The sequence below is a fragment of the Jaculus jaculus genome, chromosome 12, assembly GCF_020740685.1.
Source record: "Jaculus jaculus isolate mJacJac1 chromosome 12, mJacJac1.mat.Y.cur, whole genome shotgun sequence".
In the NCBI taxonomy this organism is placed as follows: domain Eukaryota; kingdom Metazoa; phylum Chordata; class Mammalia; order Rodentia; family Dipodidae; genus Jaculus; species Jaculus jaculus.
In genome coordinates this window covers 57,251,263-57,279,234 of record NC_059113.1, presented here as the reverse complement: position 1 = coordinate 57,279,234, position 27,972 = coordinate 57,251,263, and the positions used below count along the sequence as shown (strand labels likewise).

Genomic DNA, 27,972 nt, shown 5'->3' with positions numbered 1-27,972 from the left:
TTAAATTTGGGGAAATAAGGCTCTATTAAAATTCTTTCCTAAAAAAATTATTTATGGGTTGAGGAGAAGGCTTAGTGGCTAAGGCCTGTGAAACCTAAGGACCGAGGTTTGATTCCTCAGAACCCATGTAAGCCAGATACATAAGGTGGTGCATGCATCTGGAGTTCATTTCCAGTCACTAGAGGCCCTGGTGGCCCAATTTTCTCTATATGCCTCTTCCCCTCTCTCTTGCTCCCTCTCTCTCAACTAGATAAATAAAATATATAAAAAAATTATTTGCAAGGGGGAAAAGAGAGAGAGAGAGAAAGAGAAAGAGAGAACACACATGGTAGAGCCTCCTGCCACTGCAAACGAACCCCAGACACCTGCAACACTTTGTGTCTGGCTTTACTTGGGTACTGGGAAATCGAACCTTCATAATCAGGCTTTGCAAGCAAGCATCTTTAACCACTAAGCCATCTTCCCAGTCCTTTCCAATTCTCTCTTCATCTGCCCTTTTTATAATGGGGAAAACTGAATTGCTGTGGAGGGAATTTTCTTCTAAATGCTTGGGCAAGCAGACAGGAGTCATCTTCGCGGTGGAGTTAGACTAACACCGCACACACAAGCTTGCTCCTCCCCTACCTCTGCAGAACGCGTGTCTGGGTGTGTGTCTAAATGTGTGAAGCCACAGGCCTTTCCGGATGAGTGATGGCTGAAAGCCCATCCCTCTAGGAGACGCGTGCAGAATGACCAATGGGATGGATGCGGGCGGGGTGGGGGTGATGGGTATCAGCCTCTGCAGAGGCCAGGGTGGAATTTGTGGCTCCCAACCCTTTCACCCACATCCTCATCCTAGAACCCCGGAGGAGGTCTTTCCGCTCTCGGTCCTCGCGGGGGCACCCGAGGCGCTCATCCCTTTCACGCACCCGGGAGTCGAGGGCCGGGTGCGGGGTGGGGGCGCGAGGCGAGGCTCTGCCCTGCCCCGGCTCTGGTCCCCGGAGGGCGGCGGGGCGGGGGACACAGCTCTGCGGCGAGCTCACTGCACTCCCCTGGGAGGCCTGCGGGCCGCCGCCGGGGAGGGTGGGGGTTGGAGAGGGTGCCAATATGTAAAGCAGCTGGCAGCGCGGGGCGGGGCCCGGGCGCGATGCAAATGAGGGAGGCGGGGCAGTCCCGGAGCTCCGCCTCCCTCCCCCGCAGCTGGGGCCAGCGGTGCCAAGCGCAGCTGGACCCGCGGCAGCAGCTGGGCGAGTGACAGCCCGGCTCGGCGCGCGGCGGCCGCCCAGAGCCGGCGCAGGGGAAGCGTCCGTGGCCCTCCCGCGCCTCCCCGGGCCCGCAGCCGCCCGGCGTCCCGCAGCCCCGGGGCAGGCACCTCGCGGGCTCCCGCTCTCTGGCTCCCCGCGCTGCAAGATGGCTGACCCGGCTGCGGGGCCGCAGCCGAGCGAGGGCGAGGAGAGCACCGTGCGCTTCGCCCGCAAAGGCGCCCTCCGCCAGAAGAACGTGCACGAGGTGAAGAACCACAAATTCACCGCCCGCTTCTTCAAGCAGCCCACCTTCTGCAGCCACTGCACCGACTTCATCTGGTGAGAGCGCGCGCGGGGCACCTGCTGTCCCCGAGGGCGCAGCACGGGGGACCCTCGCATCGGTGGACCCTCACCCCTAAGGGACTCCTGGGGGACCTTCACCCAGGGGAATCCTTACCCTGAAGTGACTCTCGGGAGACCCTCGCCCTGGGGGACCTCACCCCTAAGGGACTCTCGGGGGACCCTCGTCCCGGGGGTCCTCACCCCAAAGGGACTCCCAGAAGACCCTCGCCCCGGGGGACCCTCACCCCGCGGGATCCTTGCCCCTGACAACCTCTCTGTCCGGGGCTGCGCTGCCAGTCGCCCCGTTCTCCTTGGCGCTCCCTGCCCTCTCTCACTCAGCCGCCTCCCGAGCGCCCAGGGGCAGCGCCGCGGATACTGGCTCCGAGCGCGGGTAGTCTGTCCCTCCTTGGCAGGGCAGCGCCTCGGGCGCCTTGTCTCCTGGGCTTCCCTATCTTTCTGCCTTCTTCCGGGCTGGAAGCGCCCTGACTCCCACCCCTCCTTTTCGGGACAGCACCCGGGGTGTCCTCTACTCGTGGGCATGGGAGTGGGACATCCGTCCCCCCTCTGCGTCTCCGGGTCAGCGCCCTGTGTTAGCGCTTATTGCGCCTCCTCGAGGTCCTGGGTCCTCGTTCCACTCCCCAACCCTCCCGTTCACATCACTGCGGGTCCCTTCTTTCCCCGTCCCTCTAGGCGCGCAGCGTCCTTTCCCACTTCCGCCCCCTAGCCCTCTAGCCCCCCGCATCCTCCCTCTAGATGCGTCTTTTTTTTTCTTTCCCCGAGGGTACTCGGGGCATCTCTTTGGGCAGATCTCTAGCCGGCCCTCCGCCCCCACCTCGACGGAAATGCACCCCCGCAAACCGCCACCTGGTGGTCGCAACCTTCTCTCTTCTGCAGGGGCGACAAGAGGTGGGAGGGGCTTTATCTCCGAGCCAGGTGGAAGATTCTTGGACACCCGCCTGTGGCTGGGAGGGTTACACCTGGGGTGGAGGGTCAGGAAGAGGGGGACGACTCTGTGTGGGAACTAACTTGTGTCTGGACCCCCACAAACTGACATTTCTCCTTGTGTTTTTCAGGGGCTTCGGGAAGCAGGGATTCCAGTGTCAAGGTAGGCTCTGGTCGCTGTGGGTGCTGATAGTGGGAAGAGAGGGCAAAACAGACTCCGTAGAAGTGACCGGAGTTAGGCAGAGTGAAGTAATCCTGCCTGTTAGCGCAACATCCCAGGCTAGGAAGTCTTCACCTCTGAGGGGCACTTTTAAGGGCTGTGTGTGGGCGCGTGCATTTGGGGCAGTGCTGTTCCATCCAGGAAAGGCTGGTGGTGCTAGGAGGTACTAAAGTTTGACATCTCTGGGCTTCAGTTTCCAGCAATGACAGATTGGAAACGGTCCCCTAACCTCTCCTGGCATGGGCCGCCCTGCTTAGGGAAGTCTCTCCAGGGACCACTTCTGGGAAATCCCTTTTCTTTCCTTCTGTTCCAGCTCCTTCTGTGCGCATTGCGTTACCTCGTCTCTCACTGAGGTTTTGTCTCTTTCCTGGCCTTGCACAGGTCTCTGCAGGTGGCTGCCTCCTCAGCAGATGGCCCATCCCCTAGAAAAGCATCCATGGTTTCCCCTAGGCCTCCTGCTTCTCTGAAAGAGGTGGTTCCAGATGGGGTGCCCTTAGGACCTGCTTGAAGTTGCCCTTTCTAACTTCTAGGAAGGCATAGGAAGTATTCCAAATGATTGGTTACCTGAGTTCTTGCATCTGGCTAGAGAGCCTTGATTCTAATCAGGGATTTGGTGGCTTCAGTTGTCTCTGGGGCTAATGTCTCCAAGACAAGTTGTGGACTGGGGCTGTAGCTCAGTGGTAGAGGGCTTGCTTAGCGTAAGAGTCATCCGGGGGTCAATCCCAGCACCTGAAGGGAGAGGGGATGAGATGGGTTTTAAATTGGCTTTTCAAAATCAGTATACCTGTAGACTTATTTAACCCTTTAGAATGTCATCATTTGTGAATTTAATGTCAACATTTAAAACTGGGAGATTTTGCGCATGCGCGTGCACACACACACTCTGCTGAGAAACGGCCCCACTTTCACATTGGAACAGCCATTTGGAACCAAGCGCTGTCTGTTTTTGCAGACAGGGCACACGTTCGGCTTTATGTCTCTGCACATTCACCCTGGCCTTCTTTACCCACTTCCGCCCTCTGTAGTCACTTGAATTTGCAGGCTTTGGTTTGTGTTTTCTTTCTTTTTCCTGCGTTTAGGCAAAGTGTGGCTGATTTGTATGAGAAATGTTTTCTCTCTCCCATCACCTCTCTCTTTTCCTTTTCCTCCTCTTCCTCCCTTTCCTTCTTTCACCTTTGTTCACTTTTCTTTCTCCTCCCCATTGGGCTTAAATCTAGAGGAGGAAGCATTTGGGTGCAGAGCAGCCTGAAATGTGCCTTAGTGCGCACAGAAGGCTTTGTTGCTGCCTGGCTACTCTCCCGGGTGAGTGGAGACGTCCTTGTGCAAAATACTGGCCCCTTAGTATGGTATGGTCCTGCTGCCCTCTGAGATGCAGGTTCTCATCTGAGTTATGCAGTGAGATGGGGGAACTTTCTAGACCTCCTCAGTCTCCCTAACCCAAATCATGAACCACAGTTACACACACCACACCAGAGGACTCCCCAAATTTCTCTAAGTGGTAACAAGTTAGGCCTCTGCTGCAAACCATTTGGATCGTTTGCTAGAGCTTTGCCTGATCCTCTCAAACTGATGGTAACTTTGGTGTCAGAACGTGTGAGCTGTCTGCAGTTACCTTTGACTTCCATGAACTGGTTTCTATTTTTGGCTCTGGCTGATGTCAGGAGTGATTTTTTTTTTTTTTTTTTTTTTTTTGAGGTAGGGTTTCACTCTAGTTCAGGCTAACCTGGAATTCACTATATAGTCTCAAGGTGGCCTCCACTTCACAGCAGTCCTCCTACCCATGCCTCCCCAGTGCTGGGATTAAGGGCGTGTGCCACCACACCCAGAAGGAGTGGTTCTTTAAACACTTTTTTCTATGGCTGTCCTGCACACAGATCTGCTGTTATTAATGCTCAGAAAACTACTTTGAAATGTGCAGAGGAGGGCAAATATGGGTTAGGAGACTCCTTTATTCAAAGCCTAGGAAGTTTCTACATAATGAGAAAAAAAAAAAAAAAGAAAGAAAACCAGAAGTGAATTTCCCAGAATCATGTGACCACTTTGGAGATAAGAGTGTGGAGCTGGAGCTCAGTATTAAGGAGCTCCCTGTACCTCTGTGAGCCCCTGGGCTCCACCCCAAACATGACAGAAAGGAAAGGGGTGGGGGGAGAGAGGGAGAAGGGAAAGACAGAGATTCTAAAATCATCTTTCTTTTCACCACTTCTCCCCCTGATCTGTGACCACCTACGTGTCACTATTTTTTTTTTTTTTTGAGGTAAGGTCTCACTCTAGCCCAGGCTGACCTGGGATTCACTATGTAGTCTCAGGGTGGCCTCGAACTCACGGCCATCCTCCTACCTCTGCCTCCCGAGTGCTGGGATTAAAGGCGTGTGCTACTACGCCCGGTGTCACTACTTTGATAGTAAATTGCATTTGTGTTGGAGTGGGGAGGACAAGTGAGAGCAACTGGGGTCCCCGAAGTAGGAATATTTAGGATGAAGGGCATTGAGGAAAGAAGAGAGGAAGTTTAACCTTGTTGTTCAGCCTTGCCTGGGACTAATCCTGGAATCTGAGAAAAGCTCTTTATTATCTGATTTTATGATACCTGATATTTCCTCTTAAAGTGAATTTACTTAAAAATCAAGCCCACATTAGCCAGGCGTAGTGACGCACACCTTTAATCCCAGCACTTGGGAGGCAGAGGTAGGAGGATTGCTGTGAGTTTGAGGCCACCCAGAGACTACATAGTGAATTCCGGGTCAGCCTGGGCTAGAGTGAAACCCTACCGCGAAAAAAAAAAAAAAAAAATCAGGCGCACATTGTAACAGAAAATACAGGTTTTATTTTCTCACCCAAGCCAGTGGTCCAGAACCCTGGGTCTTCTATTGAGCTTCAGTCTTCTGCATCCCTAGTGAGCAATCATCATGTCAGAGTCCAAGAAGATGCCTGACTCTCCAGTCACCATCTCCTGTCAGCCAGTAGGAAGAGAGTGAAGAAAGTCAAGACACATGCTCAGTGTCACTAGGGAAGTTCTGTTCAATAGAACGTAAACTCATATCCACTCCTCGGGGCAAGGGAGCAGGGGGATAGAGTGTTGATTTCAGATCACCAAGTTATCATCCAGGAGCCCGGGGAGGGGTGTTGGCATTTCAAAAGTAGAGACTGAGATTGGCTAGAACCTCTGCCACTCTGGGGTGGGAGGTGTGTGGGGGAGGATGTTAAGGCCAGGAAGCCCCTGCAGGCTGCCCCATGTTCCACTAGGCAGTCATAGAAATTGGGTGCTGGTGCTGGTATGGGTTGGGAGGAAGGTGGAGCTTCCACAAACCATAGGGCTTTTGTATGCTCAGGGGGAATTTACAGAAAGACAGATTTTCTTTTTTTAAATATTTCATTTAATATATTTATTAGAGCGGGAGAGGCAGAGAGAAAGAAGAGAGGATGGTGTGCCAGGGCCTCCAACCACTGCAAACAAACTCCAGATGCATGCGCCACCTTGCGCATCTGGCTTACATGGGTTCTGGGGAACCGAACCTGGGTCCTTCAGCTTCTCAGGCAAGTGCCTTAACCACTAAGCCATTTCTCAAGCCCTCCCACCTTTAAAACCACTACAGGTCAGGTTACCTGCCACATTACTTTTTCACCTCCCTTCTTTCTGTAAGGTAGTTTATTTGTTGAAGAGGTACTGGAGCTGAGGATGCCTCTTGTAAAATTGCCTGAATTAGAAGATGGCCCCATTATTTATTTATCTGCAAGAAGAGAGAAATAGAGAGGAGAGAGACAAAGAAAAATGGGTGTGCCAGGGCCTGCAGCTGCTGCAAATGAACTCCAGTTACATGTGCCACTCTGTGCATCTGGCTTTACAAGGGTCCTGGGGAATCAAACCCAGGTCATTAGGCTTTGCAAACAAATGCCTTAACCGCTGAGCCATCTGTCCAGCCCTAGCACTGTCATTCTTTTTTTTTTTTTTCTTCTTGAGGTGAGCCCAAAGATTGGCCTTTGTTTTTTATGAAATTGCAAGAGAGAGAGGAAGATTGAGGGATGGGGGAGAGAGAATTTGGCCTGCCAGGGCCTTCAGCCACTGCAATTGAACTCCAGACGTGTGCGCCACTTTGTGCTCATGTGTGACCTTGCAAACTTGCATCCCTTTGTGCGTCTGGTTTACATGGGACCTGGAGAGTCGAGCATGGGTCCTTAGGCTTTGCAGGCAAGTGCCTTAACTGTCAAGCTGTCTCTCCAGTCCAGCACTTCATTCTTTAGAGAAGTCCAGAACCCGTGTTTGTGTTTTAATCATAATTGACTTGACACAAGGCATTTGGGTAGAATCCAGGTTTTGTCCAAAAGAAGATTTTATAGTTTGACAGAGGGAAATAGAGAAAACTGGTTTTTTTTTTTTTTTTTAAATAAAGAAGTCACTTCAGTAGAAGTAGAGAAGCAATAACATGTTCTGATATGGATTTTATTGCATGGAAGTTGAAGTTAGGCAGCCCTGGACTCAAATGTCTCATCTGCTATCTGCCCACTGTGTGACCCCTCCCCCATGCCTTGTTCTCCTTAGAGGTAGAGGCATAATGGGGGTAACAGGATCTTCTTTATGAGGTGATGGGGAGAAGTAATGAGGAAGTCAAGAGAAGCAGTCACAGCATTGAAGGCTCTGCATGATATGATTAGCATGTCTTGATTAGTGGTAGGAAAATTTGGCAGTGTGGGCCAGAGTGAATTCTGGAACTTAAGAAATGACTGTACATGATTCATGTGCCTCGATGGGTTTTCTTAGATATGTTTCTCTGCAGATGTTGGGTAACCCTAGCAAGTGCACAGTTCATTGTCTGCACTCAAGAGCCCATCTTTGTTAGCACCATCTTTCCTGAGAAAGACCTGAACTTTCCATGGACTCTCAAGAAAAACCCTGTGGCACTAATCTTCTGATTATGAGGAGATAGAATTGATGAATATAATTAGAAAAGCTTTCCCCGTTCCCGTGTAGATTGGAAACATCTTTTTTCCCCCTTCTAACTTTCTGGTTTAGTTAAACAAAATAAACTGTAAGCTTTCATGAACCCAACCACCTATATTTCCATCAATACCAACCTCATAGAATATAAACTCAATTTAGTGTATAGTTAAAATATACAGATTAGAATATTTGCCTTTTTCTTTTTTTAAGCAAATACAATGTGAATTAGTGCCAGGGCAGAGCACTTGTTTAGTGTGAGGTCCTGGGGTCCATCCCAAGCCTGGTAAGATAGATAAATAAATGAATGAATAAAAACTAAAAGGGTAAGGTGAATCAGAAGCACAGGTTTCCTTGTGACTTTATAATGTGACACTGTGCAGTGCAGGAGGAACTTCCTCAGTAGGCTCATAAGGAAGAGGACCATTCGAAAAGATTCACCAATCAGGCTGTGAGTTAGGAGAGACTGCCTGCCTTGTTATACTTTCCTCCTTTCCCAGAAGTACATCCTAAAGGCCCATGAGCCAACCTCAACTCACCTTTAAGGTTTTTTCTTTTCTGACTGTGGCCTGGGGTCTCTTTGGGTTAAAAGGTGGAGAGTCTGTATGGCTTTGTGTCCAGCATGGCTTTTTTCTTTCTTCTACCTGAAATAGGATTTCAGGCTCAGTGTTCCAATTGAAGTGAGAAATCAGTGAGTAGGTTAACGGTAGGCTTTGGAAGGAAGGCTTATTTGTTGAAGAGGCAACAGCAAATTCATTTTGAGCTGTAGAGCCCTCAAGGGAAGCTAGCCTGAAGCTTTGTCACCTAGCATCAGAGTGCCTTCCTTCTCAAGTAAATATGGAAGATAGGACTTCGGGGATCTACTTGGTAGAATATCCAGGTCCTAAGAAACTAACTTAAAAATACATTTTTTCCCAGTACTAGTGATACTCCAGACATGCCTGGAATCAGTTGTAGCATGTATAGAATGCATCTATGATGATAAAGAAAACTGTGTAAGAGAAACTAACTGGATAGAAGATGAACTGAGTATTGAAAAAGAACTTATATACACTATTGCTGTTGGGGTCTCTCTGCCTCTCTGTCTCTGTTCCTCTCTCCCTCCCCCCCCCACATGCACATTTATGTTAGAATAGATAAGTACATTCTATATTTTGAAAAAAATGTTTTTATTTATTTATTTGCAAGCAGAGAGAGATAGAGAGGAGACAGAGAGGTAGAGAGAATGGGTGCACCAGAGCCCCCAGCCCCTGCAAACAAACTCCAGACTCATTCACCACAGAGCACCTGGCTTTATGTGGTTACTGAGGAACTGAAGTTGGATCACTAAGGTTTGCAGACAATTGCATTAGCCATTGAACCACCTCTCCAGCCCAGTTTGTTATATTTTGAGAATATGCATCTCCTTTTGATACTTTTTCTAAATTACTGAGTTTGATTTGGAATCCACATCTGGTCTTTTTTTTTCTTTTTTTTTTAATTTATATATGTGAGAGCGACAGACACAGAGAGAAAGACAGATAGAGGGAGAGAGAGAGAATGGGCACGCCAGGGCTTCCAGCCTCTGCAAACGAACTCCAGACGCATGCGCCCCCTTGTGCATCTGGCTAACGTGGGACCTGGGGAGCCGAACCTCGAACCGGGGTCCTTGGGTTTCACAGGCAAGCGCTTAACCGCTAAGCCATCTCTCCAGCCCACGTCTGGTCTTTTGACTCTGGCAGTCCAGCTTGTTTATAGTGAGCAGGGGGATTGGCTGTGAAGGTCAGCATCCTGGGATGACGCCTTCAAAGGTTAGGTCCCTTATTACAGAACTGACACACCACCAACATTCTTTGACTCCATCCATCTAATCTCTCCAGTTGAATTTATGTGAGACCCCGTAGATAGAATATTGACCTTTTTTTTTTTTTTGGTCTTTTGAGGTAGGGTTTCACTCTAGCTCGGTCTGACCTGGAATTCACTCTGTAGTCTCAGGGTGGCCTTGAACTCGTGGTGATCCCTCTACCTCTGCCTCCCAAATGCTGGGATTAAAGGTGTGCGCCACCACGCCTGGCCTAATATTGGCCTTTTAAATAGAGATCATTATATCTGTAGTGTTTACAAATGACATTTGAAGGTATTATGGCTGCTTGAAAATCTGGTAGGAACTTTGTCTTTCCACCACATTCATCCATCCATTTTTCCTCCTTCCTTCTCTCTCTCCCTCCCTCCCTTCCTCCCTTCCTTTCTTCCACTAAGTATTCACTTGTGGAGTTCTATGTGTGTGGAACTATTTTAGTTGATAGAACACAGTCTGAATGCTATTGAGAAGAGTCCTGGTGTCATGGGCTTCAAGTATAGAGAGAGGAGACAAAACTTTCTATAAATAATCATATCAAGATTTAATTCCACTTTTATTAGGGACTTTAAAGTAAATATATCTACTAGGTATTATAAAACTGTGTCATGAAATCATAACCTATGTAATGGTTTGAGAAGGAGTTGGACAGATTTTTGGTCTGGAAATTAAAAAGCCCAAATTCCAACTTTCCATTTCATGAGGTAACTGCATAAAGACTGAGTTGTCAAGGATCTAGGGCTCAAAAAAAAAAAAAAAAAAAAAAAAAGGCTGTAATATAAAATTGCTAATATACCAGCTAAAGACATTCCAGAGGTTTATATTCGTGACAACCTTGAAGGAACCCAAATTTCTGCTTGTGCCTCAGATGCAAGCAGAGAATGGCAGTCCTGAACAGCAGCCTCTTCCAAAGTGCGACAGCCAGGGAGCTGCATCTCCTCTTAGTAACTCAGTCAGAGCTGGCTTTCTTTTCATACAGGGGGTGACGCTGGACCATCAGACACTGAGAGGTGGTAGAAGCAGTTGGAGCCAACAGATTGGCAAATAAATAACAAGCCAGAGCAGAGCACTTTAGTGAGGGCCACTGGTGAACTCCAAGCCAGTGCCAGGAGCATAAGATAACTCGTACTGCTGTCCAAATACTTCCTCACCCTAGATACGTCTTGTCAGTCCTTTGGCTTGCACAGCGCCTTCTTCCATTTGGAAGTTAAGTTTTAAGTAGCTTTACAATAAACAGCAGTGAATCATGGGAAAGACCCTTTGTCAGCTCTCTTTCCATCTCTGATTCCGTTAGGGAGAAAGGGTCAGGTTGTGGTTGACATGCCTTCAATGCTAATGCAGATCTGGGCATGTAGGAAACATGCCATCATGTTTTCTTCATGAGAGTGTGAGCACATGGTTTCTACTGTAAGCCAGCTCTGCGTGTGCGTGTGTGTGTGTAGATATGTGTGTATGGTATGTATGTATGTATGGATGGATGGTATGTATGTATTACTGTATGTAGGTATATATGGTATGTATGTATGCATGTATGGATGGTATGTCCAGTTGTATGTCTGTATATATGGTATGTATATATGCATGTATGAATGGATAGATGGTATATGTGGTATGTATATGTGTATGTATGTATGGTATGTATATATGTATGGATGCTATGTATGGATGGTATTTATGCATGTATGATATGTATGTGTGCATTTTCCACTTTTAGCTAATGTTGAGTCTGGTCCTGTTCTGGGTGCAAGTCTGACGTTGTACTAGCTCTTCCTCTTGGGACTAGGGAAGGAGAGTTACAGCGTTTTCCCCAGAAATGTTTGTGTGGGGAGGAGGCTCTGCATTCTGGAGGGTTGAAAGGCACAGCCAGGGCAGTGGCTCGTGTTCAGCAGTGTCAGTCTTTTAAAACTTTGCTTGTGTGCGCATATGTAATGTGGAGTGTGTGTTGTCGTGTATGCGCAGCGTGTGCCTTGCTGCTCCCCACCCCCTCACCTGTGGCAGACGTCGTGTGTCTGCAGTGGCCAGAGTGGAATGTGGGGTGTCTCTTTCCATCACTCTTCTGCCTGGTCTTGGTTTTGAACCAGTCTCCTTTTTACTGATAATGGAGCTTGCTTACAGGGCTTGAGTCTTTGCGCCTCTGGGGCACTGAGGTTACAGATGTGTGTGGCCATGTCCATCTGTTTTACATGGGATCTGGAATTTCCATGAGATTTGGACTCTGCCAGTCTAGGATTCCCTCAGGCCCTTCAGCCCAAGAAGTGTCAATCTTTTTAATCATCACTCTTGTTGCCTTTTAATTGTTCTCTGTCCTGTTTGCCACTCCTTGCTATGCCCCCGCCCCCTTTCTACAACCTGCCTGCAGGAAGTTGTCCTACTAAGTCAAGGTGGACTTCTGGCCACAAGGATTTTGATCTTGTCTATTTATTTATTCACTATGTAGTCTCCAGGTGGCCCGAACTCACAGCTATCCACCTACTTCTGCTGCTGGGATTAAAGGCATGTGCCACCACCTGGTTAAACTTGTCTTTTGCCAAGTAGGAGGAAATTGGCTGGTTCAAGATGCAACTTTAAAATTCCCTGGGGGAGTTTTAACTTTCTCTTTTTTTTCTATCTTTCACCTTGAATGCTGCTGAAAGATGACCCTCAGGGCTTCAAGAAAGCCTTATCAGATTGCATGTGAGCATTCAGGCCCAGGAACAAAACAGACTACATTTAAGGACTTTAACACATTAAAAAAAAATTATTTTATTTATTTATTTTTTGTTTGTGTGGTGTATATGCATGTGTGTGTGCAGTTTTTTTTTTTTATTTATGAGGGGGTGGAGAGAGAGAGGGAATGGGAATTGGCGTGGCAGGACCTTAGCCACTGCAAACAAACACCAGACGCGTGTGCCACCTTGTGAGCATGCCTCACCTGGTACGTTCAGCTTACATGGGTTCTGGGGAATTGAACCTGGGTCCTTAGGCTTCACAGGCAAGTACCTTAGCCATTAAACCATCTCTCCAGCCTGTGTATGCATTTTCATATGTGTGTGAGAGCACGTGTGCATATGTTTGTGTGCACATGCATGTGGAGGCCTCAGGTTGATGCCATCTTCCTCAGTGACAAGGTCTCACACTGAACCTAGAGATTTGGGTAGACTAGCTAACCAGCAAACCCCAGTGACCCTTCTTTCTCTCCCTGAAAGTCTCTGGGACTGCAGGCACAGGTGCAGGCACCTGGCTTTTACATGGACACTTAGGTTTTCGTGCTTTGTTGGCAAGCAGTTTATCTAGAAAGCCATTTCCCAAGGCTCCACTATTTTGAGAGAGTGTCTTCTTCTTCTTTTTCTTTTTTTTTTTTTTGGTGGGGTCTCGCTCTAGCGCAGGCTGACCTGGAATTCACTATGTAGTCTCAGGGTGGCCTCAAACTCACAGCAATCTTCCTACCTCCACTTCCTGAGTGCTGGTACTAAAGGCGTACGCTGCCACACTGGAAGAGATAGTGTCTTCTTATGGATCCCAGGCTTGCACTTGTGATCATCATGTTCCAGTTTCATGTCTCCTGAATGGTAGGATTACAGGCATGCACCTGCATTTGTGACTCATTTAAAATCCTGGTTCTCTCTCTCCATGATTCTGTTGCCTGGGGGCAGGTCAAATACGATCCTGAGAAGTTAGTGGTCACCCATTATCCTCTACTCATCCACCCAGCCATTGTTCCACCCGCTCATTCCCCATCCATTTGTCCACCTGCCCCTTCAGTCAGTACGTATTTGAGTGCCTCTCGTGTATCAGGTGCCATGCTAGACACTGGAAGCAAAGCAGTGAACAACATAGTTCCTACGCTTTTGGAATTTCATACCCTAGGAGAAGGAGAACAATAAACAGAACAAATGCCAGGTATAATGCCAGTGGCAGTAGGGACTTTGAATAGGGTCCTTGCAGATTCTCCTGGTCTTTGGAAGGAAGAATGGCATTCGGTCACTCCTGACACACAGTGAAAAGTGCTCTGCCATGGTGTAAAAACGCTTTGTATGGCGTCACTACTCCTCTGGGAGGAGTGGAGATGATGCCACAGAGGAGGTGATATTTGGGAACAGTCTTACCATAGGAGTAGGTGTTCCCGCAGTGACGGGGGTGGGCATGGAGGATAGTACATGTGGAGACATGGAGGAGAGAGAACAGGAAGAAGGATGTGCGAGGGAGGAGCTGGCGGGAGATGAAGGTCACATTGTCACATCCCAGGGTTTGGAACTCAGAAGGCAGCAGATCACTAGGAAGTGATTGTTGCCGTCGTTTTAAAGCAGGGTATGTGTCGGGGAGTGAAGCAGCCAAATGTTTGGGATGAGCATGAGATGCCTTTTTGAAGTAACCATGGCCGTAGCTCAGATCCTGGGAGCCAGGCTTGTGCAGCTGGAGGTGAGGTGGGAGAAGCCGAAATGGTGATTGAGGAGCAGCGGGGCACGTCACAGGACCGTGTAAGGGCCATTGCTGTCTAAGAGGCATTTGGAATTTCACGTCAGTCAGGTGGTGGGCCGTCTTGTTTTAGGAGGTGGTTACTAGGTTATTTTTGTAGTTCTAACAATAGGGATATCTCTTCATTACATCCTTTGGCTCGAGGACCACAGAAATTATTTTCCCTCTGAAAGGAATCCTCCCACGCCTTCCCCGTCTCTGCTGATGTCATTTATCCAGCAGCACGTGCAGATTGAGCACAGGCTGTTCTGCGGTGACAAGTCTGCTTGGGGAACAGAAAAGGCTTTGGCTTAAACCTTGGTTTCTCACTATGGACCTTGAGCACACGACTTAACCCTTGGAGTTTTGCGGGCAAAAGGCAATAATAATAGGAGCTAGTTTATTGGACCATGTCAGCTGTTCCTTTAGTGTCTTGGCTGACATCGAGGAAGCAGTTCCTCGGTGACAGGAGCTTCTTGGCTGGGCACAGCCCTGAGCCTGTCTGAGTTCACAGTCTTGCTGAGGGATATGCATGTGCCTGCTTCAACCATGCAGGAATGGCCATGCAGGACATGCTGTGGCCAGAAGAATCAGCTGCAACTGACCATGGAGCTGAGAGGGAATGGCTTAGTAGGGGTGAAAGGTGATTTGGGCAGGGCTGAGCAACGTGCTTTCTGGGAATCTCCTCCCTACGTGGTGATGCTTTAACCCGTGGGAAACCTCAGAAGGTTGAACTCTGCAGTGGTCATATCTGCTTACCTCATTTTGAAAATGTATTGATCACATTGCAACTTAAAACAGATTTGTGATCTGATCATTTCACTTTTTCTTTACTTACATTTTTTTTTTTTTAAAGCAGTTTTGCATGTACCTCAGGCTGGTCTCCAACTCACTAAGCAGCTGAGGGTGACCTTGAGTTCCTCATCCTTCTGCCTCTACTTCCCAAGTGCTGGGATTTATTTCACCTTTCAGTTGAAGTTCCTTCACCCTTCAAGTGGACTTTTTTTTTGAGGGGGGGTGCTGAAAAACTGGCCAAGGCATGGGTGAGTGGAGGGTGAAGTTATGATAGAAAGAGTGGTTACAGCCCTGTACTGAAGGACCCCTGTCCTCTGTATTGGTGGAGACCATCTTTGGTGTTTAGACAATATGGCGAGTGGGAACTTTGATATTTATATAAGTTATATATGTAAACATAAACCACACACACACACACACATATATATAAATATATATATATATTTGTGAATAAAGCAAAGGAGCTTTGTTGAGAAAACATCCCAGAGTGTCAGGGAAGGCATACTTAGAATATCAGCTGACATCCAAAGAAGAAATAGGAAGGAGAAAGGAAAAATTATGCTTTTTTTTTTTGAAGTAGAGTCTCACTCTAGTCCAGGCTGACCTGGAATTCAGTATGTAGTCTCCTGGTGGCCTTGAACTCGCCTCTGCCTCCCGAGTGCTGGGATTAAAGGTATGGGCCACCACGCCTGACTAAATTACACTTTTTTTTTTTAAATTTATTTTTATTGAGAGCAACAGAGAGAGAGAGAGGGAGAGAGGGAGGGAGGGAATGGGCGCGCCAGGGCCTCCAGCCACTGCAAACGAGCTCCAGACGCGTGCGCCCCCTTGTGCATCTGGCTAAAGTGGGTCCTGGGGAATCGAGCCTTAAACCGGGGTCCTTAGGTTTCACAGGCAAGAGCTTAACTACTAAGCCATCTCTCCAGCCCGAAATTACACTTTTTGGATTAATTCTTTTTGTTCCAAAACCCTTTTTATTGACAATTTTCATATATGTATATGATATATATTGGCAATGGCTTGTATTATTTTTTTGGGGAATCTCACTAACCAACAACTCACCCAGGTACCTATATTTCTTGTGGGTAATTTATGTTTGTTTTGTTGTGTTTATTTGAGAGGGGGTTTCACTGAACTGCTCAGGCTGCATCTGAACTCATTATCCTTCATGCCCATCAGTGCACAAGACTACTGTGACCAGAGCCTTCATAAGTGCCTCCCTCAGCTGTCTCTCACCCTGGGGCTGGTTCCTCTCTGTGATTGTTCCTTGTTTTGGGGGCCTCCAAGTAGCTCAGTGTTAAAATAAGTTTCTTTGTCAACATGGCACAAGGCTGGCCACAACTCTTGTAGGCATGGAGAGTGAATACACCTCCTTGCCACTGCCAACCCATAAGGCCACAGGCGTCACTGTCTTGTCAAAACCGCCAAGTAGGGGCTGGAGAGATGGATTAGCAGTTAAGATGCTTGCCTGCAAAACCTAACGAGCCGGGGTTCTATTCCCCAGAACTCATGTAAAACCAGAAGCACAGAGTGGCTTATGCATCTGGAGTTTGTTTGCAGTGGCTAGAGGCCCTGGTGTGCCCATAGTCTCTCTCTCTCTTTCTCTCTCTCTGTTTATATCTCTCTGCTTGCAAATAAATAAATAAAAATTTTAAAACCAACCAAACAAAACCCCTTCCAAAGAGATTTGAGGCTTGTGAGAAATGGGGCGTGTCCAGCGGGTAGAAGTGTCACCAGGCCACCTGGCTTACCTTTTCCATGAAGCTTTACTGTCTTTCCCCTGGCAGTGAGAACAGGCACTTATTTCTTCTCACTGCCTTGACCTTCTGTTTAGCTGAGCTCTGTGGCTATCCTGTGGCCCCTTTGGAGATGCTCTTTCAATTGCGCTCTCATACTCTCTTTCTCAGGAACAGAGTCTAATCTTTATCTTCACTCTTCTCATTCACTGTGTCACTTGCAGACAGCTTCCAATGTGGTCATTTCACCTCAGAAGTTTTTATTTTATTTTATTGAGATGGAGTCTCACTAGTGCACGCTAGCATATAATCTTCCTGACTCAGCCTCCAGAGTACCTGGGATGTAGGCTCATGCCACCACACCTGACTCCTAGACCCTGAGGACTAGGAAATGTTAGCTGGGACTTTTTAGCTTTGCATACAGAAGTGACATCTGCCTGGAGATAGGCACCTTCTGGAGTCACACGTTGAAGAATGCTGCCGTTTGCCTTTTTGGGTGTGGGGTGGGGGGACATCTGCTTCCTGTTTCAATGTTACCCATCAGTTGCAAACTGTACAGTATGGAAGCCAGGGCATTCTGGGGAGTTCCTACCCAATAATTTAGCTCTGTTAATACTAGGAAAACTGGAGCTCACAAACTATTTTTAGAACTAAAATATTTTTTAAAATTCTATACTAGTTATAGGTGTTAGTGGGAATCTCTCAAAGCTGCTGTAACAGATAAGCCCCAAAGTCTCTGTGGTTTAACAGAACATTTGTGTCTATTTGCATCAGAGACAGAACAGGTGTCCCTGACCAGGCAGTCTTCTACATGGTCACACAGGGCTTCAGAGTCCTCTCACTGGGCTAGTGGTTGGGGAAGAGGGACAGTGGGAAAGCACATTCATTTCATGACCACTTTGGTGTGGAAGGGATGTCTGTTCCTTCTGCTCACACTCTATTGGTCAGAAATCAGGTGCGGGACACACTAGCTGCAAGGAGTAGAGGGAAATGTTGGCCAGCTCTGTGTAGAGGAGCAAAAGGAAACAGGTTTTGATGCACACAGCAAACCTTTCCCCAGCTTCTGGAGCAATGGTGTTCTTTTATTTCCTTTGATGTGTCCAACTTCATTTCCCACTTGACCAGTAAAATAGATATGGAACTTTATACCTCTTCTTGTGCATACGATTGCACTTTTGAGGAAGAGCAAGTTCTTAGTGTGTTACTAAGAGTGAAATAAGGTAGCACTCTTGTTGTCTTAAGCTGTTAGAACAATTTGGTACTTGTTAGCAATTTCTGGGTTTCCAGTCAACTGTGGACATCCTAAATGCTACTGTCTGAGTTGAGTTTCCTTGGTTCTTTCGTTAATTTTTCATACAGAAGAACCTCCTAGATATTTAATGATTTATTGTTGCAGAATGAATAACCTCAGAGTTTAGTGGCTTAAAATGGTTCTGTGGGTCAGTAACTTGGGCTGGGCTCAGATGGGTGGTTTTTGGGTTCTTGGCTGGGCCCACTCATATGTTGGGGCTTCAGCAGGGATGCCTGGGACATGGGGGACTTTCCCTAGGCCACCTCCCATCTTCTGGCAGGTCAGCCCAAGCTTGGTCATGTGGTTGTGGGTGCATTCCAGTGAGCAGAACTTACACTCAGAAATGGCAGTGGGGCTTCTTCTGTAGTTGGTTAGCAGAAGTAAAATACAAGCTCACTTCTTCAAGGAGAAAATAGAAGACAGACTATATTCTACCTCTTTATTTATTTATTTGGGTTTTTGAGGTAGGGTCTCACTCTAATTCAGGCTGATCTGGAATTCACTCTGTATTCTCAGGGTGGCCTTGAGCTCACAGTGATCCTCCTGCCTCTGTCTTCTGAGTGCTGGGATTGAAGGCATGTGCCACCATGCCCAGTTCTTCCTCTTTTTTTTTTTTTTAAGAATCTTTTAAAAACTTTTAAAAAGATTTATTTTTATGTATTTATTAGAGGTAGACCAAGAGAGAAGGGAAAGAGGGAGGGAGAGGGAGAGAGGAAGAGAAGAAGAGAGAGAGAGAAAATGGGTATACCAGGGCCTGTAGCCACTGCAAACAAACTCCAGACACAGGTGCCACCATGTGCATCTGGCTTACATAGGACCTGGAGAATTGAACCTGGGTCCTTAGGCTTCACAGGCAAGTACCTTAACTGCTAAGTCATTGCTGTACCCCATTTTCTACCTCTTTATGGGAGAACTTATAAATAATTTGGGACATTTTTGGAACTTACTATACCAATTTCAATGTGCCCCCTGAGACTGCTCAGCTCTGTAAAACACTCATCAGTTTAGTGTGTATTTCCTGAAATACTTAAATCCATAGCAGACCACAGGTGAATGTTTGATGCTCATACCTGTTAACTGTAGTAGGAAATTGGTGGGGCCAGACGAGATGCTGTACATCAAGGGAAGGACCATCATTATCATTGAGTTCTACCACCAGATGCCACCAAACTCTTGGCACTGCATTAGTTTTAAATTTAAATTTTAAATGTTTTAAAAACAGAGTGTAAGAGTGAGAGGAAAGAACCCAGAACCCCACTCTGGGGGACAGAGAGCTCCAGGAGGAGACAGACATGCAAGGGAGGGTGTGTAAGACACTGTGGCAAGTGCGACAGTGGTGCTGTGATGGGCATGGATGAGGTCTTGTAGCATACTGGCCAAGAGACTGGGTTCAGACCTTAACTCCTCCACTGATCACATGCAGGCCCTTGGACATTGTTGCTTAACCTCATCAGTGAAATGAAGATAATGGCATAGACTCTACCTCCCAGGGTGGCATTGGGTTCGATGAGATGGGGGCATGCCATTATACAGCAGCTCTGAAAAGATCTAGACTTCCTGAAAAGTACTGCTACAAAGCTGTCCTAGGCACCATGCTCTCTCAATTTTCCTCGTGCTTCTTTGGCCAGTGCCATTGCTGCCTTGTTTTGCAAGATGATGATTACATGCAGGTGGCTTATGGGAGCATAGCTCTTGGGAACGACCCCATTAAGGCACCAAGAGAGGCAGGAAAGGGAGAAGTTGAGCCTTGGTGCAGAGTTGTAATAGAAGCCAAAGCTGATTCCACAGCTGGAGCTGGGATGTTCCCCTCAGAACTGAATCAGTGGGGGCCTGGAAATGGTGTGGTTGATTTCTTGCCTAGCATGCATAAGGCCCTGGGTTTGATCCCCAGAAATACACACACACACACACACACACACACACACACATTTGCCAGGTGTGGTGGTATATAGTATATATGGGTAATCTCAGCACTGGGAACCTGAGAGGCAGGATCACAAATTTAAGGCAAAGTCTGGATTACTTAGATTCTGTTGAAAACAAAGCAAAACAAGACATGAAGAGGGCATTAGCTGTGGGCTGCTCTTGGGAAGTGGCATGGCTTTGAACAAGGCCGCTTCCATCATCAAAGAGGAGTCTCAGGAAGGATACAGCTGTGAGCCCTTCTACTCCTTCTGGGCCACTTGGGGCGACACCTTGCCCTATGTGTGGGGGAGGGTCTGGAGGATGCACGGTGGGGCTCCTTCCTGTGTCTTTCTCAGAGATTCATCTCCAGCTGTGCCTCTGGGACTGTTGGTAAGCACAGGCAGCTTCCCCATCAGTCCTTGTGTAGAACTGGCTGGTTAGCATGCAGACTCAGCCTGGGCCTTCCCGGAACTGGAACGCCATTCACAAAGCATCTTAATTCATCTCGGCCTTAGGACATGGTTATGGCTTCTTGACCAAGGTCACCTGGCTCCCAGAGAGGAGAGCTGGACTTCACACCAAGCAGTGGACAGCAACCTCGCTCCACTTCCCTTGTGCCATGCTCCCTGAGTGGCAGGTGATTGTGGCCTGTGTTCCTGGAATCCACGACTCCACAGCCTGACTGTTCAACCTCTTGTGCCACATTGCGGCCCCTTTCTGGAAGAGCTTTCTTCAGTACCTCTGTATCTATTTTTCTCTTTATGCAACTGTGGGTCATCACTCACTAGAGGGTCATGAAATCAATTTAGCAAGCCATGCACACCATGAAAATTAGAATAGAACATACCATGCCTTAGAGTGCATTGCCCTCAGGAAGGGTGAGTATTGTTTCATGAATCTTTCATTTCATGTTTCCATATGCAGGCATGTGTGAGCTGGCTCAAAATGTAAATTGTATTCTTCACTGTGGGGATGTGCAATGTGGTTTGCAAACCACTGTGAAGAACATAGGGAAGAGGCCCTGATTCTCATGAAATTGGCCCATGGATTGTTGAAGCTTCATTTATTCTTAGAAGTGATATAAATGCATTGTTTTTAATTCTTTTTAATTAGAAATTTTATTGCTACCCTAACACAATATCCTAAGTTTATTTTGGTCAGCATCTTTGGGCATTAGTACATCACAGAGAAAAGTTGTTTTTCCAAATGGAATGTTAAGTATAGTATCAGAGATTTTTAACCATGGAATTATTGGTTTTCGTGGAACGACCTGGCCTGATCTGTCACTTGGGTGAAGTGTCAGAGTGCTGTGTCAGGAGGTGGCGAGAACTGTCCCTCTCTTGCCGAGAGAAGGAGCTGCTTCTCTTGGGGGATGACGTGGGTTGAGAAAGAAGTATTTTATGAGCAGAACCAGCACAGAGGGAGGGAGAAGGAGGAGGAGGTGTGTGGGGGCTTCACAGAGCTAAGGAGGTGTGGGAACAGAGTACCAGCATGGAGATGGGTCAGACCCCCATGGCGGGAGTCCGCAGAGAGCTGCCTCCAGCTGGGACTTCCAAGGGCTAGAATTCAGAGTGTTTATACTCTCCAGCATCGCTGGATAGGTGGGGGTCCTCTTGACAGCTGGCCTCATTGTGTTTCCCTTCTGATCTCTGATTGGGGGCCCAAGGGCCATAGAAGGCCAGAGCACTGTAGATGGGACAAAAAGTCAAGCCCAAATGAAGGCAGAGGAGAGAGAGAGGGATAGACAGAGAGAGAAAAGGAATGAGTACCAGCTTTTATAGTCCCTAGAAGGGCCTCTATTAGTTGGGCAGATAAGCCAGAGGAATTTTCCATTTCCTGGACATCTTCAAATGGTATTTCCAATGCTGCTGACTCAAGCGGACATGTCCTGCGTGCTCACTATGCGCCTGGCGCTCTTCTCAGTGCTGTGCATAGATTAACCCATTTAATCAGCACCACGACTCTGGTGTCTGCAGTCACTGCTGTTATTCTTCTTTCATGCTGAGAAAATGGAGGGAAAAATATTCAGGAGTTTTTTTTTTTTTCCCCAAGCTTATATACAGTCATGATCCAGACACAGATTGGGCTCAGGATTGTATAAAAGGAACGCAGAGCTCTAGAACTGAGGCTGGTGACGACGGTGGAGGCTGCTAATGTCAGAGCACATGCAAGGAGCCTGTCCTTCCACAGATTTCCCCTACTTGAGTCTTCCACTGAGATTTGCTGGTAGTTTTATCCTCATCCACAGATGTGGAAATAAGTGCAGAGAAGATGAAGAATTGGTTTCAGCCTTGAAGAACCCAGGTTGAATTCAGGTCGATCTCAGTCAGTGATGGAATCTCCAGCCACTAGGCTGAAAGGTTCAGGCTGGCACTGGAGAGAGAGAATGGCACCAGGCAGGCTCTGGCATCCGTCATGTGTGCTCACCACAGAAGTGAGGGAAACTGGCAACATCTGACAGCAAGTGGAAATTCTCTGGTGGAAGAAATGTTTCCATTCTTTTTTGTTTTTCCAATGAGACTGTTTGCACATCTGTGGATCTTCAACTCTCATCCTGAGTAAGGATTTCAGAAAGCAGTTTCTGGTTTGAGGTCTCTTAATGTGATCACACAGTCTTTCATGTGACCAGTCAGCTTCATGCCTATGTTCTGGTGAGGAGGAGGACAGGCTGAGAACCATGAAGGTCCTTGAGTCACTTGGAATGAGGGGGGTTGCACATGGCAGGGACTCCCATGGAATGATAACCCTTCCCTGAAGAGCTGTTCTGGTTAATCAAGGCACTGAGCTGAATGCTGCCCATACACGACCTCATGGTATGTGCATAGAACTCTGGACAAAAAATCTTATTAACTCTATGAAGCAATTGAGGTCTAGAGACATTAAGTGACATGCCCCAGGTATCAAAGCTAAGCAAGATGTACAGATGCCTTTTCACTTATGATGGGTTACTTCCCAACAAACAAACCCACCTCAAGTCAAAAAGTAACACACCTAACATATGAAACACCACAGCTTAGCATTACAGTGTGCTGCGCCAGAGTCCTGCATCCACATATCCTGGACAAAGTCAAAATTCAAAATCTGAAATAGGGTTTCTAGTCCTGCGTATTGCTTCCATACCAACCTTAAGTCAAAACATCATGAATTAAGCTGTTGTAAGTCAGGGGCTGTTGGTGTTAGATGAAGGTGACCAACCTAGGCAGTGTGACCCCAAGGCTCATAGGCTCACCTATTCTGTCCATAGCAGTGTTTGACCAGGGCATGGGACCTGCTGTGGAAAGCCCGAGACCCTCTTTCCTTGTCTGTCTTACTCAGAGAGCGTCACAAAGAAGGACTAAATAGCACAGGGCTGTCATCTGACAGTCACCTTATAATATACAATGTGTGTGTGCGCGTGTGGCACGGGGGGGTGTTAAAGCATGTTTCTCCCTTCAGGCAGACTGGTGGGAGCCATAAAGCAGACATCCATACCACAGCATGGTATGTGCTCCCTGGGAGGCTCGCTTCTCAGTGTCCTGGGGAGGACGTACAGTTTAGCCTAAGTTCAAGGTCTCTGCTGAGGTTTGGGAAGAAAAATCAGGGAGGTGGGGAGAGGGAAGGAGAGAGACAGAGAGATAGAGAGAGAGAGAGAGCAAGTAAGCATATGTTGGCAAGGTGGGAGAAGAAACAGGGATAGGTGAGTCATGTGGTCAAAGGAAGTAGTCGGAGATGCTGGGGAAGTCTAGCTTGGAGAAGACTTTGCGATAAGGGTAAAGAGCAGGCAAGTAAGCAACTCTGAGAGAAAAACCTCCGGGGTCCTCAGTTCTCCCCAGGGTGACAAGAACTAGACTTCTGTGTGAACTAAGAGGGGACAAGTGTGGGAATAAAATGGGGACAGCTTAGGGGGAGGAGGGAAGAGAGAGCAAGGTGGACACAAGAAATGAAGAGAAAATGCAGAAGTGATGAAGGGCTGGGGGCCAGTTGAGAAACTGGATGGTTTTGTTTTCTTTGTGGAGAGGCAAAATGAGAATCAGATCTGCATTCAAGTCTGTTATTTTGTGCACACTTCTCACCTTCAGCCTTCTCATTCTTTAATTTTTATTGACGGCCTCCATACATATAGACCATATACCGTGACTATAATCCCCTCCCATCACCCTTCCTTTCCCCTTTCTGAGGCCCCCTCCTCTGAATTCCTTCTTCTTTCCAACTAGTTTCTCTTCTACTTTGATGCTATCAGTTTTTCCCTCCTGTTATACAGGTATTGTGCAGGTAGCATCAGCCATGGTGAGGTCATGAATGCCAAGGCCACTTTGTGTCTAGAAGACAGGATTGTTAACACTCTTTCCCTTTGTTTGGTTCTCACATTCTTTCTGCCACCTCTTCCACAATGGTGCCTGAGCTTTGAGGAGTCTGACAGAGATGTGTCAGAACTGAACGCTTCATTGTCACTTCTCAGCACTTTTGAGTCACCCTAGTGGTTACCGCCATCTGCAAAGAGAAACTTCTCTAAAAGTGAGAGTAGCATTAATGTACGGGAATAAATGCAAGTATTTAGAGGGCAGATTGGTGGGCATAACATATCACTTTAGCCAGAAAACAGTAGTAGTTTCCTCCTAGGGCTTATGACCTCCCCTGCCATAAGGCTTTTGACTAGGTTTTCAGTACCAGGCAAGAATTCCCTCCCATGAACCAAGCCTCAAATCTAATCAGAGAGCAGTTGTTTCACCCCCCATAACAGACATGCCACCATTGCACCAGTTGGTACATTTGGCCTGGTTGCACAACTGTAGAGCTGGTGGGGTCTGTTGCTGGTTAAGTCCATTCATAACTTTTCTCCTCCAGTGGTCTGCATAGCTCTTTCAAGCATCCTGATAGCCAGCCAACAGGGAGGAGGTTTCCAGCTTCAGCCTCCCCGTGCTTCTTAAAATGAATGGCAAGGGCAGAACCTACTTCCCAGAGTTGTCAAGCAGGAAGGTGTTTATGTTAAGGCATAGGGCATCCTGGTTGCACTTGGTAGAATCACAGTATGAATGCTGTTGGTGGTTGAGGTAGCTCTGGTGTGGTCCTTGATGTGTGGGGAGCAGAGATGGCAGCCATCTGCAGAGGAGAAGAGCTTGGGGAGAAGGCAGTGATTTTTGTATTGGATGTGTTTCGTTTGAGATACCTGTGGCATGTCCAGGTATAGGTGTTCAAAGGCAAAAGAGAATAAGGACTGGTCAGGGATGAAAGTGAGGATTTAGAAGTTAACAATACAAGCTGCTACGCCTTGAATTTGAAACGTCTCCAACAGGTTTGTGTGTTGAATGCTTGGTCCTCAGCCGGTGGTGCTATTTTGGGAGGCTTTAAGGAGGTGGGGCCTAGCTAGAGGAAGTAAGGTGACTAGGGGTGAGCTTGTGGAGGTCATAGCTTTGCCCGGTTTCTATCTTTCGCTCTGCTTTCTGGCCCACTGTGATGAGAGCGGTCTGTAGTGCACGCTTCTTCCATCATGAACTGAGCTGCCTTGCCATGCCTTCCCTATCATAATGGATTGAAACCCTTTGACACCATGAGCCAAATAAGTCTTTGTTCTCTTAAATTGCTTCTGTCTGTGGACACAGGTGTAAAAGTTAATTACATACTAGGATATATTTATTTGTATGTATTTATTTATAAGACACACACACACACACACACACACACACACACAGAGACAGACAGAGAGAGAGAGGAAGGGAGGGAGAGAATACGAACCAGGGCTTCCTGCCACTGCAAACAAATCTCAATGCATCTGGCTTTATGTGGGTACTGAGAAATTGAACTTGGACCATCAGGCTTTGCAAGCAAGCACCTTTAACCACTTAGCCATCTCTCCAGCCCCAAGGATATATTTTAAAACCACCTCAAGCTTATTCGTGTAGGTCTTCAAAGATTTTAATGGTGTATGGCATTAAACAACATGGGATTACATAGAACTTATTTTTCTCCTGTGTGTATGCTGTGTGTATGTGTGTCTGTGGGCATGCATGGGAAAGCTAGGGATCAATGTTGTGTCTTCCTCAGTTGCACACTACATTATCTTTGCTGACTGACTGGGCTAGACTAGCCAGTAAGGCCAAGGAGTCCTCCTGTCTCCAGCTCCCCAGTGGTGAGGTCACATGTACATGACACTATACCTGACTTTCACATGTTTGCCGGAGATCTGAACTCAGGTTCTCATTGTTGCCACTGCAAGCACTTTACTCACTAAACCATCTCCCCAGCCCATAATGTTTACTCTTTCAAAATTCTTCTACTTAATAAGGCGAATGTCTCAGTTTGATGCTAGCATTGACTCCTCCCTCCCTCTCTCCTTTTCTCCGTCCCTTCCTTCCACAAGGTCTCACTACATAGCCCAGGCTGCCTGCGATTTGCAGTTCTCCTGACTCAGCTCCTGGGGTGCTGGCATCAGAACATGGGCCACCACACCCAGTGAGAATTTGATGATTTTTATTTTCATTGTGTTTTTCACGCTTGGTTCTATTAATAGAAAATATTACTAGTTCTCCAATTCTAGCACTTTTGTTTCTAGTAGAAAACTTTGGGTGTGAATATCAAGCACTTAACAAATAGCCTGGAGGTAAATCCTTCCAGGGTTGATTTAATCGGAGGCATAATGGGGTCATCAAAGGTGCAGACTCAACCCTTTGTTCTTCCTGCTTCAAAATGTCACCGATGACTTCCTTACTGGACCCCAAGAGAAGAGGCTGTGATAGTTCTAAGAATCCTAGCCTTACAGAACAATGTATGAAAGAGTAAGGAAGGGGTGGTGGAAAGATTGTCCTTTTTTAACTCTTGGTGTGTGTGTAGTGCGTGTGTGTGTGCAGATGCACACGTGGGAGGAAGAAGTCAAAGAAGCATGCTGAATGTCCTTCTCTCTCCCCTTTTGTTTCCTCTCTGAACACAGCTGCCATTTTGGCCAAACTAGATAAGTAGTGCATCCCAGTGATTTTCCTATCTCCATTCCCCACAGGACTGGGGTTCCTGGCATCCTGTGTGAGGGCACCTGGCTTTTTACATGGGTGCTCAGAGTTGAACCCAGACGCTCTTGGGTCTTCATGCTTGGAGGGCAAATGTGCTTACCCACTGAGCCACTCCCCAGCCTCAGAATCTATCTTTAAGAACCGCACATCATACCTACAAAGTATGCCTGGAGTAATGGCAGCTGTCTTTTCTCCTGAGGACAAGGGTGGCATGCTCTGAGTGGCAGTGTGGGAAGATAGAGAGGAATGACCTTGAAATTTTCTTTTGTTAGATAATGAATTCTCTTACTGCCTGAATCATTTCAAGATGGGTGTTCTGTATTTGTAGCTGAATGCATTATTTTCCCTACAATTCCAGTGATTTCCCCAATATAATCGAAATGCTTTGTCCTCCTTTCCCCTTGTTTGATTTGATTTTCCTTCAGGACTGGGCTCTCTCCTTGGTGTCTCCTATGTCGCATGCTTTTTGGTTGTGTCCTGTATGTTGAAGGTTTTGTTGGGAGGACTCGGCTCTGTTGTATTTCTGTGAATGCTGGTTTTTTTTTTTTTTTAAATAAACAGAACGTATCTGTGGATATAGATATAAAAATTTAGGAGTCACTTTCACAACACATCTGTTTAGCAATACAGTGATAGTAGGGTCTTCCCTAGGGCCTACATTGTCCCCAGCCATGGGCTTTTGACCTTTTTTTTTGGTTTTGGTTTTTCAAGGCAGGGTCTTGTTCTCATTCTGGTCCAGGCTGACCTGGAATTCACTATGTAGTCTCAGGCTGGCCTTGAGCTCACAGCAATTCTCTTACCTCTAACTCCTGCATGCTGGGATTAAAGGCATGAGCCACTATACCTGGTTGACCTGGTTTTTTAAAAAAATATTTTTATTAATTTATGAGGGGGGGGAGGGAGGGAGAGGGAGAGAGAGGGAGAGAGAGAGAGAGAGAGAGAGAGAATGGGCCCATCAGGGCCTCTTGCCACTGCAGATGAACTATATAGATTCATATCCCACTTTGTGTGTCTGGCTGTATATGGGTACTGGGGAATTGAACCCAGGTCAACAGGGTTTGCAAGCAATTGCTTTTAACCACTGAGTGATCTCCCCAGCCCTTCACCTGGTGTTTGGTACCCAGCATGTATTTTCTCCTGTGGAGCGGGCCTCAAACTCAATCGCAGAGTTGTTGGTTACCCCTGTGATCTTTATGCCACTGTTGCACTGGAAGGCACATCTTGCCTGGAGAGTCAGTATTGTGAATGCAGAATTTATCACTGGGTAGTGTGATGATGGCTTTTTTCTGCCGACAGCTGGCATCACACCTTCCACCACTGTCGGAAGCCAGCCAGCA

The 27,972-nt window shown here is 47.2% G+C and overlaps 1 protein-coding gene across 2 annotated transcripts in view; it reads left to right on the top strand.

Annotated features, from left to right (window-relative positions):
• The first annotated feature begins 1,368 nt into the window (after positions 1 to 1,368).
• Positions 1,369 to 27,972, top strand: part of Prkcb (protein kinase C beta) — a 393,262-nt gene continuing 366,658 nt past the window's right edge. For both annotated transcript variants that reach the window (XM_004670196.2, XM_004670195.3), the window contains exons 1-2: positions 1,369 to 1,562; positions 2,639 to 2,670. In XM_004670196.2, the coding sequence (XP_004670253.1) occupies positions 1,390 to 1,562; positions 2,639 to 2,670 (205 nt within the window). In that variant the 5' untranslated portion in view covers positions 1,369 to 1,389. The remainder of the gene's footprint in view (positions 1,563 to 2,638; positions 2,671 to 27,972) is intronic.